The sequence below is a fragment of the Rosa chinensis genome, chromosome 6, assembly GCF_002994745.2.
Source record: "Rosa chinensis cultivar Old Blush chromosome 6, RchiOBHm-V2, whole genome shotgun sequence".
NCBI lineage: Eukaryota > Viridiplantae > Streptophyta > Magnoliopsida > Rosales > Rosaceae > Rosa > Rosa chinensis.
Window position 1 is genome coordinate 68,294,395 of NC_037093.1, and position 10,834 is coordinate 68,305,228.

A 10,834-nucleotide genomic window follows, 5' to 3' on the forward strand; every position below is an offset into this window, starting at 1 on the left:
CCCTACAATCCCTGCCTTCAAAACCCAAGGAACCCATTTTCCTATCATAAATCCCTTGGAATTACCCATCTGACTTATGAGGCATAACCTTGAAAACTGAAAACCAAGTTATATGGTCTAGATGGGTTTTATACATGTGTGTGTATGGCTCTTTGGAAAGTTTATTCAGATGCTTCTCTTGCGATGAGAAGTGGTGTGTTGCTGTAAAGGAGTACTAAATTTTACTAAATGGTTAAACTAATTTACCAATTAAATATGTAAAAAGCTAATGTTTATCCTCACTTCATATGGAAGATGTAAGAAGGAATACCAACCAAAGCTTGTTTCACAATCTAATCTTTCTCTGATGCCTTTCTGCAAACATAATCAACCTTTGTGTGGATCAATTCCCAACTTAGTGTTGCACTTTATGCTAGCTGCCTCTTCATTTATACTTTCCTTCGCTTGGTGGGCTTCCTATTTGAATTAGGATATCCCACAGAAACAATATTTTCCTATAGAGTTTAGTGCCGTAAGTATGACCATAATTCAGGCCTTCATTGTTCAGTTAATAAGTATAGATTCTTGCATGCAACTTTCTTTTTTTGTCATCACACAATCTCCTTAAGCTTCAACTGCAGAGGGGAGACGGAGTCTAGGCACAGCATGAACAAAGTACCAAGCAGGTAAAACTTTTCTAATACAACCACTAAAGAGCAGTGTTAATCAATTAGCAAAATAAGCCTGAGAATTTACATTTTCTTTGTGGGAGTATAGGGTTTTTATGTGATATCACTTTCCTACTAGAACTGTTCTTTTTTTTTTTTTTTTTTTTTCTAAAAAAAAATATAAACACAGTTCTTCATTTTCTTTAACTGTAACTCTGTAAGCAGCTTTCTGGCCTTTTGTTCTGTTTGCCATCAGGTGATTCCGAACTTCACTGCTCTTAATCACGGTCAGGACACTGTCTCAACCCCATCCTCGCAAGTACTCTTGTATATTAAATCCTGCTTATTCAAGAATGAAGTTGAGAAGATAACAAGTATTTCCCAAAGGGAATGAAGACCAACTGGTCACTAGTGAAGACATTAAAATGGTAATTGGAGCATTATTTTGTTACTAACCTGACTATTTGTAATGGATGTTCTTGAATTGGAAGGACGTGAGCTTTGGCTATGAGCAGTGCTGCTATATCCATGACTAGTAAGTGCATCAACATTATTCTTTCCAAAATGTCTTAATCGGTTGAGTTCCGGCACTATAACTTTACCAAGATCTGGCCTATCCTTTTTTCTTAGCTCCGTGCACTGCAAAGCCAAATTAGCAAATGCGAGAGCCTCTTCAACGGGCCAGTCCAGCACCGTGGGATCAAGCATATCTGAAAATGTTCCTTTCTCAATGGACCTCTTGACATGGTGTGAAAGTCCCATAGCAGGCTTGGCTGTGATAATCTGGAGTAGCACTATACCCAAAGAGTATATATCTGACTTTGTTGTTAACATGCCTGTTTGCTGGTATTCTGGATCTATGTAACAAAATGTGCCTGCAGCTGAAGTCATGTGATATTGTGTGACCTCATCAGCAACTGATGCCGGGACTAAGCGTGCTAGGCCAACATCACTAATTTTGCTCACATAGTTATGGTCTAAGAGGATGTTGGCGGGCTTCAGGTCTCGGTGCACAAGGGGTTCCGGCTTCGTATGGTGAAGAAACAGTAGTGCTGTTGAAATCTCAGCAGCTATTTTGAATCGTTTCCTCCATGGAATAGGAGGGGTGTTACCTCTTCTCAATAGCCGATCTTCTAAGCTTCCATTGTCCATGTATTCATACACCAGGCACCCGTATTCAGGGCAGGCACCAAGTAGGAGGACCATGTTAGGATACCTAATGCAGCTAAGGACCTCAACCTGCAGGTGAGTACAGACAAGTATTCATCATAATAATCAGTCACAAAATAGGTTCAAATTAACTGGAAAATGTGTTGAACAAACATATCGACCCATTTGGCATGTTGTTCTATTTGAAGGGACCTGTATTCAATATGTCAAGCAATTTGTTTGCTTTCATCATCAGTTATTATATAAGTAAGTTACAAAATCTTAGGTCTAAATTTGAATTACTTGGGCTTATATCGGCACAACTATCTGTTATCATCTTAATTAGTCTTCTTCATCAGGTGAATGTTTATGGAAATTGAGCAAAGTTGTATCCAATACCATACCTCCTGTTGGAATTGCTTCCTCCCTTGAGCAGCATCAGGCCTTAAGACCTTGATGGCAACTGGTGTGTGGTCAAGTTTGCCTTTGTAAACAGGTCCATATCCACCTTCACCAATTTTCATCGATTCTGCAAAGTTTTCGGTGGCTTCTTCGATTTCTTCTATGGTATACTTTCTATATCGGACATCATTATGTGCCAAAGCAGTCAATGCACGATTCTTCTCATCTGCCTCTTTCTTTGCCTTCATCTCTGCTTGTATTCTTCTCTGAGCTTCCATCTCAGCCACCCTCTGCGCTGCCTCAGCTGCTTCAATGGCAGCTTTGCACTTAGCCTTCTCCATCTCTGCAATGGCAAGAGCATTCTCCTCAGCAAGCCTGGCTTCCTCAAACTTACAAGCCTCCTCCAGCTTCCACTGATCAATCTCTTTAGCCTGCATTCGAAAGAGTTGGCTTTAGTATCTTCTTGAAAATCTAGTGCATCATCAAAATGTCATCTTTTCTGCGACAACTTCCCTTGTCAGCTTTACAAAGCATAGTAAGCAAGTGAACATGGATTGCTTTCTATAATATCCCTAATTACAACTTTTCTGAATTTGAGATAAATTAAGTGACTACTATCAAGTGGAAACTATAGACTTCAAGGATCATATTTTGATTTAGTCGATAGCAAAATGGAAGGAGTAACTGACGAAGGTACAGCTGCTCGACATTGTTTATCATGATAAAAGATGTGATATATATATGGTATAACATATGCACCTTATTTTTGGCTGAGATGGCTTCTTTGCATGCAGAGCTGTACATGTCCATTGTTTGTTTCAATTCCTGCTTCAATCTTCTCATTTCGGCTTCAATCTCCCGCTGTAATGGAGCAGGTGATAGTTGGACAATAATCTTAGAAACAAAATCAGGCCTTGATGGTTTTTTTTTTCTTTTTCTTTTTTTAATACGAAAATCACAATGTAATACACATTCATACTATGCACTTACTGCAGATTGTCTGGATGAATCCCTGGGAGAACAGGACGGACTACAGAAATCCAAGTTTTGGGAAGACATATCCAGTGATCCATATGGAGGAATTGGGCCTGAAAACTCATTTTCTTCAGCATTTGAATTGTGAGCACTACTTACTGAAGACCTTGATCCTGATTCATGGCTTTGAATGTCAATCTGATCCAGTGTCAGATTTGTTGGAGCACTCCTCGTCCTCTCGCGTATTGCAACCATTTTCTCTGGACCATTCCTTGTTCTTTCCCTTTTTGGAAGCCTAACTCCATTTTCTCCTCCACTTAATTCAGCTGGCATATGAGGCGGGAGTCCCTGGACGATCGGTTGTTTTGGTGGCGCAGCAGTATTAACCACAGGCCTCTTAGCCGTCCGCACTGAGAGCATCTTCCCTTTTTGTATCACATATACCGAACAAAACTCTGGCGCAGATTTTGTCAAGATGCTCGCAACATCCATATTACCTTTGAGCCTCCTGTCATTAACATCAGATGGTTGGTTACTGGTATATGTAACTTTGATTAATACTTCTCAAAGAAGGTACTTATTTTGATCGAGAGGGAAATGAAACCTTGTAAGAGCATTCCTCGTTGATGCACCAACTACAATATTGTTAATGTAGTTGTTGTTGATGTAATCCAAAAGTGCTCTAGCCACATCATGTTCATCAAGGATGACCTCTTTCATTTGAACCTGAAATTCAAAATCAATTCTATCTTGTAAAGCTTATAATTTCTGTGTTGATTTTAATTTCCGGCTTGAATTTAGGTATTCTAGAGGGTGAATCCCCAAAATGGTATATGCTCTATCATAAATCGGCGGAAATGCATGGTATCTAAAAGAAAGACTTATCTCTGCCAAATTGTTACATCCGCCCATATATATGTTAAACTTAACGTGACACGGACATTAACGTTGTTTTAAGAAAACTTAGGATGATAAATAACTAGAAAACTTCGGTACATACCCCCTTACGAGCACAGTATCCACGGAATGGAATGAACACAGTGTAAGGATCATGATCGCCTCCATCACCATCGTGGTCTGCAGGAAAAAAAAAAGAGAAAAAAAGAAATCACGATGACAAGCCCAGCAATTTGTATATATATTATTGATTTTGAAGATCACTAGAATTATGCATGGGATACCTACGATGACTTTTGTTCCTGACATGGATTAAAATGAGGTAAGGTTGCGAGATCGAAAGATGATCAATGGCCCATCGCACGGCCAAGTTGCTGTTCTTGTTGTCCTTGTCGACGGCCACCGCCGTGGCGTTGATCGGCGGACAGTCGTCATACGCGGAATTGGGAGTGGCCATCCGAATGGGAATGAAGGACGGGGTTGCGGGTTTCAGCCAGCGGACCGGTAGCTGCGCGCTTCCGCTACAACCACCGCCCGCGACAAATCTGAATCCGGCGAGTCTGGAAAAGTTGGATGCGTGCGCGATAAAGAGCAAAGCTACTTTCTGTTAGCATACGTTGGTTGTGGAACAGACGGGAACGCCATTGTTGCTCTTACTCTTAGTAAGAAAATGGACGTAACTAGCTAAATTTTAGCATGGCTCCTCCTCCATTGGCTTCATTTAGCTATTTTTGGCCGGGCCATGCCATGAGCCCATGACCAAATTAAACAAAGTTTTCTGCACAATTGCTCTTCGACAAAATTTAATTAATTAAATGAATGAATAAAATCTTCTTCTTTGTTAAAGACAATAAGGCCTTTCAAAAAAAAAAAAAAAAACTTTTATCTAAGTAAACTCACATTTTCAACTTATTGAATCCAACTAGAAACATCCTTACAAATCATATGGATACGTTGTCAAGGAGAATCTGCGACAAATTAGTAGAAGTTGCAGACTTCTCATTCATTTTAAACGCTAAATTTTCCATCCTTTGAGCTTCGAAAATCAGCTACCACCGTCGCTTTTTCTTCTCTTCCTAAAATATGATAACCTATGTCTCCGATTTCACCTTTTTTTGAATTTTACGAAGTTGACCACACCTCATATTAATCGGTGAGATTGCAAGGGCCCTTTTGGGATAAATCAAGCAACGATACCACATCTAATTGAAACTCCAAAGCAGCCATCAATTATGCTCAATTTTAATTCGAAACAAGTTGATCGATTAAACAAGTAAAATCTTAAAATTAGGCTCAAAGACTATCTCAATCATGAACTCAAGGTGAAATTCGATTATATTTTCCATGTTTCATTTCATCTAATTACAATCGTAACTAAATGTATCTCAAATAAAGCTAGTTTAGCCGTAGCCATAATTATATGCATTTAGTATGCACTGCCCTATTGCCAAGAGTGCAACAAGCTCTCGTGTTTATATCATTGGCGGACCTAGCATATGACTACTGCCCCCACCACATCATCATATATGCATTGTTATATATAGAAACTCTAGATAATTTTATGCGTTTAAATGCATGTGTATTATACAATTTTTACTCCCACAAGTACTATGATTTTGAGGATTTCATACATGTCCTGTTTAATATCGTAAAAACTTCTCCTTATTTTCTTATGTTTTTTGCATAAATAGTTCTTTAAAATGGGTGGGCAACAATTTTAGTTTCCATTAGCTATTACGATTTAAATTTGCCCTTGCATAAATGATTTTTTAAGTCCGCCACTGGTTTATATTGCAACGTGCAAGTATTCATATTGCATGAAGCATAAAATTGACATAAAAGGAGAGAAAAATGCAAGAATGTAATAATGGCCGATGCTACTTTTATTTCCAAATTTGACAAAGAATTAAACGGAAAATGTTAAAATTTAAAGCAGAATTGAAGAATTAAAGACAGAATCAAGTTAAAATTATAAATTACATAAAACCTAGGAGCAAGTTCACCCGTTGGGTCACCTACTATTCACTGTTTTTTAGTGTTATTTTCACCCTCTGAGTTACAAACACAGTTTCCAAATTGACCTTGGTCACCAAAATCACTTTCTGGATCACTTTCGTGACTTGTAAACTGATCCGGTAACTCAAGTCAGTATGGAAACTGTGCTTATGACCCAGATGGTGAAAATAAACATTAAAAAACAGTGAATAGTGGGTGACCCAACGGATAAACTTGCTCTAAGAGATTAGGATTAGAGCAATTTCGATAATCCACGTAAAAAAAGAAAACGGCAATAATCAACCGTAGTAATTAAACAAATAACCAGAGTAATTAAAAAAGCTGCGGCTAGCCGCGCCCAGGGCCCAAATTCTAAAAGACCGGAACGACGTCGTTCGCACGGTCCCAATCGAATTCCAAACCTTGTCTTCCCAAACGAAATAAACCAACCGGACACTCGGATAGTAATCAATTCCCCAATCTCACTAGACTTGAATCTCCGGCAACGCCGTCGCGATGTCGTCGATATACGTCTTAGAACCACCGACTAGGGGCAAGGTGGTGCTGCAAACGACCCATGGGCCTCTCGACATCGAGCTCTGGCCCAAAGAGGCCCCCAAGGCCGCCCGCAACTTCGTCCAGCTCTGCCTCGAAGGCTACTACAACACCACCATCTTCCACCGCATCATCAAAGGCTTTCTCGTTCAGGGCGGCGACCCCACCGCCACCGGCGAAGGTAAATTTCCCGTTCTTTTTGGATTCGCAGTAATTCGGATTTACTTCAGGTTTAGGGTTTTGAATTTGCTGAGCTGTGTAATTAGGCGGCGAGAGTATTTACGGCGGTCTTTTCTCCGACGAGTTTCACTCGCGGCTGAGATTCAAGCATAGAGGTTTAGTTGCTTGTGCAAATGCCAATAAGCCTAATACGAATGGGAGCCAGTTCTTCATGAACTTGGACCGGTGCGATTGGCTTGACAAGAAGCACACGATTTTCGGAAAGGTAATGATGATGACTTTATTGATTTCGTTGCCAGGAGTGAAGCAATGGAGCAATGGAGCTGTTACTAAGGGATGCATTTGTGTATGTGTTTCAGGTGACTGGTGATTCCATATACAATCTGGTGAGGTTGGGTGAGATTGAAACCGACAAGGAGGACCGGCCTTTGGACCCGCCGCCGAGGATATTATCAGTAGAGGTAGCTAAACATGTTTCTTAAGTAAGTCTTGAGTTTGCCTCTTAATGTATCATATGTGATTTAGGAGTTTTCTCTCTCATAATCCTTGTTTTAGGTACTGTGGAATCCCTTTGATGATATTGTCCCAAGAGTGCTTTCACGTTCTTTGGTCCAGTCCACAGATGATACTGACGACAAGGATACGAAGAAGAAAGCTGTGAAGTAAGCTTCTTTGTGTGCCTATTTTAACTCATGCATATGTGTGTCTATTAATGTGTTTCTTTGTACCTGGTTCGAAAGATGTTGTACTGCTTGTAACTTATGTCATGTGTGGCTTTGTTCGACAATGCCAGAAAGCTGAACTTGCTGTCCTTTGGAGAAGAAGCTGAAGAGGAGGAGAGAGAATTGGCAACTGTAAAGACAAAAATAAAGAGCAGTCATGATCTATTGGATGATCCTCGTCTTTTGAAGGAAGAGGTTCCAATTAACGAAGTGGTAATTATGTGGTATCTCTTGTGATGCTGTTGATATTGAACTGTTGAGAGTTTGCTAGTTTGTAGGTCCATGGATAATTTCTACAATTATCATGTAACTGTTTATTGTGAAGTTCTTGTGAATTTATTTTCTTTAAAAAATCCTCTTATAAATTTATGAACTGCTGTGTTTATTTGAAATGTTCTTCTCTATTATCTGTTTTATGCTCACCAACCTTACTAAATATGAAAACATACTAGTGTAAACATTATCAACGTTATAATATCTGGTCTTCGTCACATCACAGAATAAGCAATTGATCATCAATGGGATTTACCTTTTTGTTTGTTTTTTTTTTTTTTTATGCAGGATCCCAAAACAAGGCAGATGCAGTTATCTGTCAGAGAAGCTCTACAGTCAAAGAAAGAAGACCCCTCAAAAGACTCTGAATCAAAATTTTATAATTCTCTTAATTGCAGCGATAATGATGATGATGATGATAATGAGTCCAATTTTGATGCACGAATGCGTCATCAAATACTCAGGAAACGGAAAGAGTTGGGAGATCTCCCACCAAAGCCAAAGTTGCCGAATGGTACCCATTTGTCCTCACTCAATGTATATCAGTCTGTAAAGTTTTGTCTATCTCCTCTTCACATGGAATATGTCTTGCATTAACTGTCTGTCTTATAATTGATGCCTGTTTTTTATTGCCTCAATAACTTGTGTCCATTGACCTAATCTATCATTTGCATATGCAGGGAGCTCTAGCCCAAAGCAGCGTGAAACATCAACCACAAGGTAAAGATTTTTCTTGACACTGGACTATTTGTTTCTTAAGTGTGTCCATTTTCAAAGAATTGACCTTATGGCAAATTTTTGGGCCAAGGGCTTTATTAGTTTCCTCAGTGTTGAAAAAAAAAGTTTGACCTTAAGGCAAAGTTTTGGGCCAAGGGCATGCTCTTTCTCTGATTTTAGAATATATCACAAAGATTGAAACGTCTTAGAATAATGTCAGCATTTCTGCTTGTCAGGTCCAAGGCTGAAAACATTGATGATGACCAACCAAGGGTAGAAAAGCTGTCATTGAAGAAAAAAGGGATAGGATCAGAGGCCAAAGCTGAGCGCCTGGCCAATGCTGATACAGACTTGCAGCTGTTGAGTGAAGCTGAAAGAGGAAGACAATTGCAGAAACAGAAGAAGCGTAGAAACCAAGGACGAGAAGAAGAAGTACGTTAGCTCTTATATATATATTGTTTCTGTGATTAGCCATTTTACTTTCTTGTCCTCTGCTGGAATCCATCTCTAATCTATTAAAAATGATATATCTACATGTTAGTAATGGATGTCATTGGAGGGCTAAATGAGATTATACCCATAAACAGTTCATCAAAGGACTGATCAAAATGGGAATAATGCATGATTGAGAGCTTACTAAATGTGAAAGTACAGCTTATTTTGTCCTCATATATAGATAATGTCCCCTCTGTTCTCCCATTTGCTTGAAGAGCATATGACCTATAATATTTCTACTGTTCAGTGAACCCTTGCATCTGTAGATGAGTAAGAAAAAAGCAAATAGCAAGATTGGGTAGGGGATGAGGTTAACAATCCCTGTTGTCTAAAATTTGGAACACTGCATGGACATCATTTGTTTCTCATTTTTATAATATCTATGATATTTTCTGTTATGTAGTTGTTTATGACCCTGTTTCTCTGGATTTGTAGACAATAGCAAGACTTGAGAAGTTTAAGAAGATCCTTTCTGTGAAGCCCACAGCCCCAGGTAGTGAATCTGGAGGTGGCGATGGTGAAGATTTATCTGATTGGCAAAAATCTCGGTTAAAATTTGCTCCTGAGACTGGCAAGGTAAGCATCTCCAGATCATATTTGATTATGCCCCTGCATTAATTAATTATGTTCCCCTACTTACAGAGAGATACTGAATCAGCAACAATGCATGTCCTGAATGTAACAATAGAGAGAGTTTTATTTTTAAATAACAGATATGAATTTGTTGTTTCCTAGATTTCTACTTGTTCTTGGCTTAAAATTTCCTGTAAATCACTCTACAGATGACTCGCACTGAGGACATAAATGATTATGTTGTGCTTGACCCTCTTTTGGAGAAGGGAAAAGAGAAGTTCAACCGGATGCAAGCAAAGCAAAAACGAAGAGAGCGAGAATGGGCTGGCAAATCTCTTACTTGACCTCACCTCCGCGATACTTCACCGGCTTGTGAATATTATGGGATCAGGAGAGTTGCATGCCATTTGCCTTTGTATGTTGCATGCCTGCTGAGACTGTCCACATTTAGCCACACTTACATGAAACTAGGGGAGATTGAGGCACATTATTCAAAACAGTTTCATCAATCTCATTGACCGGCTCATCTAATCTTTACTATAGTAGCAAAAGACTATGGTTCTCCAGCTGTATCAATGAATAATGTGGATTGCGCTCTTTCCAGCTTCCCCCCATCTCTGACTATAGTCTCTTCTGATTAATATTAGATTAGACAGATTTAATGTGTAGTTATCCTCGAAGCAAGTCCAGGGTCTCTTGCATCTCTCATCTATTGGTTTGGACTTTGGATAATCTTCTGCAGGGTTTACCTTTCAAAGCTTCTGGCCGTAACTTGTAGTCCACACGGGTTTTTAATGGAGCTCGACCGACCACACTAGCCGAATTTATCATTGCGGCATCGGCAGCATGGGAAAATCCAATGTATCAGTAATTTGGGGAAAGTTCCGGGCCTGTTTCGGTTGACCATGTCCACTATTGCAAGACCGTAACGATGCGTTTCTTCTCGAAACCTACTTTTCGTTTTGTTTCGCTCATTCCAAACACCAGACAAATGATATAAAAGCTAGCTGCTGATTCTTCGCATATTTGAATTGTTTATGGACTTCTATGAAAATTGCTTAGCCAACCAAAAATAAGGACCAATCTAAAGTTAGACCTGTTGACTGGAAGAGTAACAATCTCTGAACATATCGTTTTCCCGTCTAGATGATGAGTACCAATCCAAAAACATTTTTGGATACAAGTCATACAACTTATCTCTATTCTTTTCATAAGTTGAAGTTTGGTGTCAAAAACTTCACTAAATTTTAAAAG

At 39.3% G+C, this 10,834-nt stretch overlaps 2 protein-coding genes across 3 annotated transcripts; one reads left to right on the plus strand and one right to left on the minus strand.

The window, feature by feature from the left end:
- Positions 1 to 646: 646 nt before the first annotated feature.
- On the minus strand, positions 647 to 4,736 carry LOC112174198 (U-box domain-containing protein 52). Of its 2 annotated transcripts, none has more exons than XM_024311937.2 (8): positions 4,359 to 4,736; positions 4,174 to 4,250; positions 3,778 to 3,899; positions 3,189 to 3,681; positions 2,958 to 3,059; positions 2,201 to 2,629; positions 1,104 to 1,886; positions 647 to 986 (listed from the first exon to the last, which is right to left on the minus strand). In XM_024311937.2, exons 1-8 carry the CDS (start codon positions 4,525 to 4,527, stop codon positions 936 to 938), a joined length of 2,226 nt encoding a protein of 741 aa, XP_024167705.1. In that variant the 5' UTR covers positions 4,528 to 4,736; the 3' UTR covers positions 647 to 935. The 2 variants fall into 2 exon arrangements, with proteins under 2 accessions (XP_024167705.1, XP_040363954.1); XM_040508020.1 differs by having other exon boundaries at positions 4,355 to 4,527.
- Positions 4,737 to 6,472: 1,736 nt separating this feature from the next.
- On the plus strand, positions 6,473 to 10,605 carry LOC112173489 (peptidyl-prolyl cis-trans isomerase CYP57). The gene is made up of 10 exons (XM_024311125.2): positions 6,473 to 6,801; positions 6,887 to 7,065; positions 7,160 to 7,261; positions 7,356 to 7,462; positions 7,594 to 7,735; positions 8,084 to 8,309; positions 8,476 to 8,515; positions 8,749 to 8,944; positions 9,443 to 9,583; positions 9,790 to 10,605. Exons 1-10 carry the CDS (start codon positions 6,582 to 6,584, stop codon positions 9,922 to 9,924), a joined length of 1,488 nt encoding a protein of 495 aa, XP_024166893.1. The 5' UTR covers positions 6,473 to 6,581; the 3' UTR covers positions 9,925 to 10,605.
- Positions 10,606 to 10,834: the final 229 nt, after the last annotated feature.

Excerpts from the sequence above, each read along its gene's own strand:
- LOC112173489 (XM_024311125.2), top strand. The coding sequence starts at position 6,582 with ATGTCGTCGATATACGTCTTAGAACCACCGACTAGGGGCAAGGTGGTG. Across the intron at positions 7,736-8,083 it reads AGGTTCCAATTAACGAAGTG|GATCCCAAAACAAGGCAGAT; the intron begins GTAATTATGTGG and ends TTTTTTATGCAG. Across the intron at positions 8,310-8,475 it reads AAAGCCAAAGTTGCCGAATG|GGAGCTCTAGCCCAAAGCAG; the intron begins GTACCCATTTGT and ends TTGCATATGCAG.
- LOC112174198 (XM_024311937.2), bottom strand. The coding sequence starts at position 4,527 with ATGGCCACTCCCAATTCCGCGTATGACGACTGTCCGCCGATCAACGCC. Across the intron at positions 3,682-3,777 it reads ACGAGGAATGCTCTTACAAG|GAGGCTCAAAGGTAATATGG; the intron begins GTTTCATTTCCC and ends TGTTAATGACAG. Across the intron at positions 1,887-2,200 it reads GGAAGCAATTCCAACAGGAG|GTTGAGGTCCTTAGCTGCAT; the intron begins GTATGGTATTGG and ends ACTCACCTGCAG.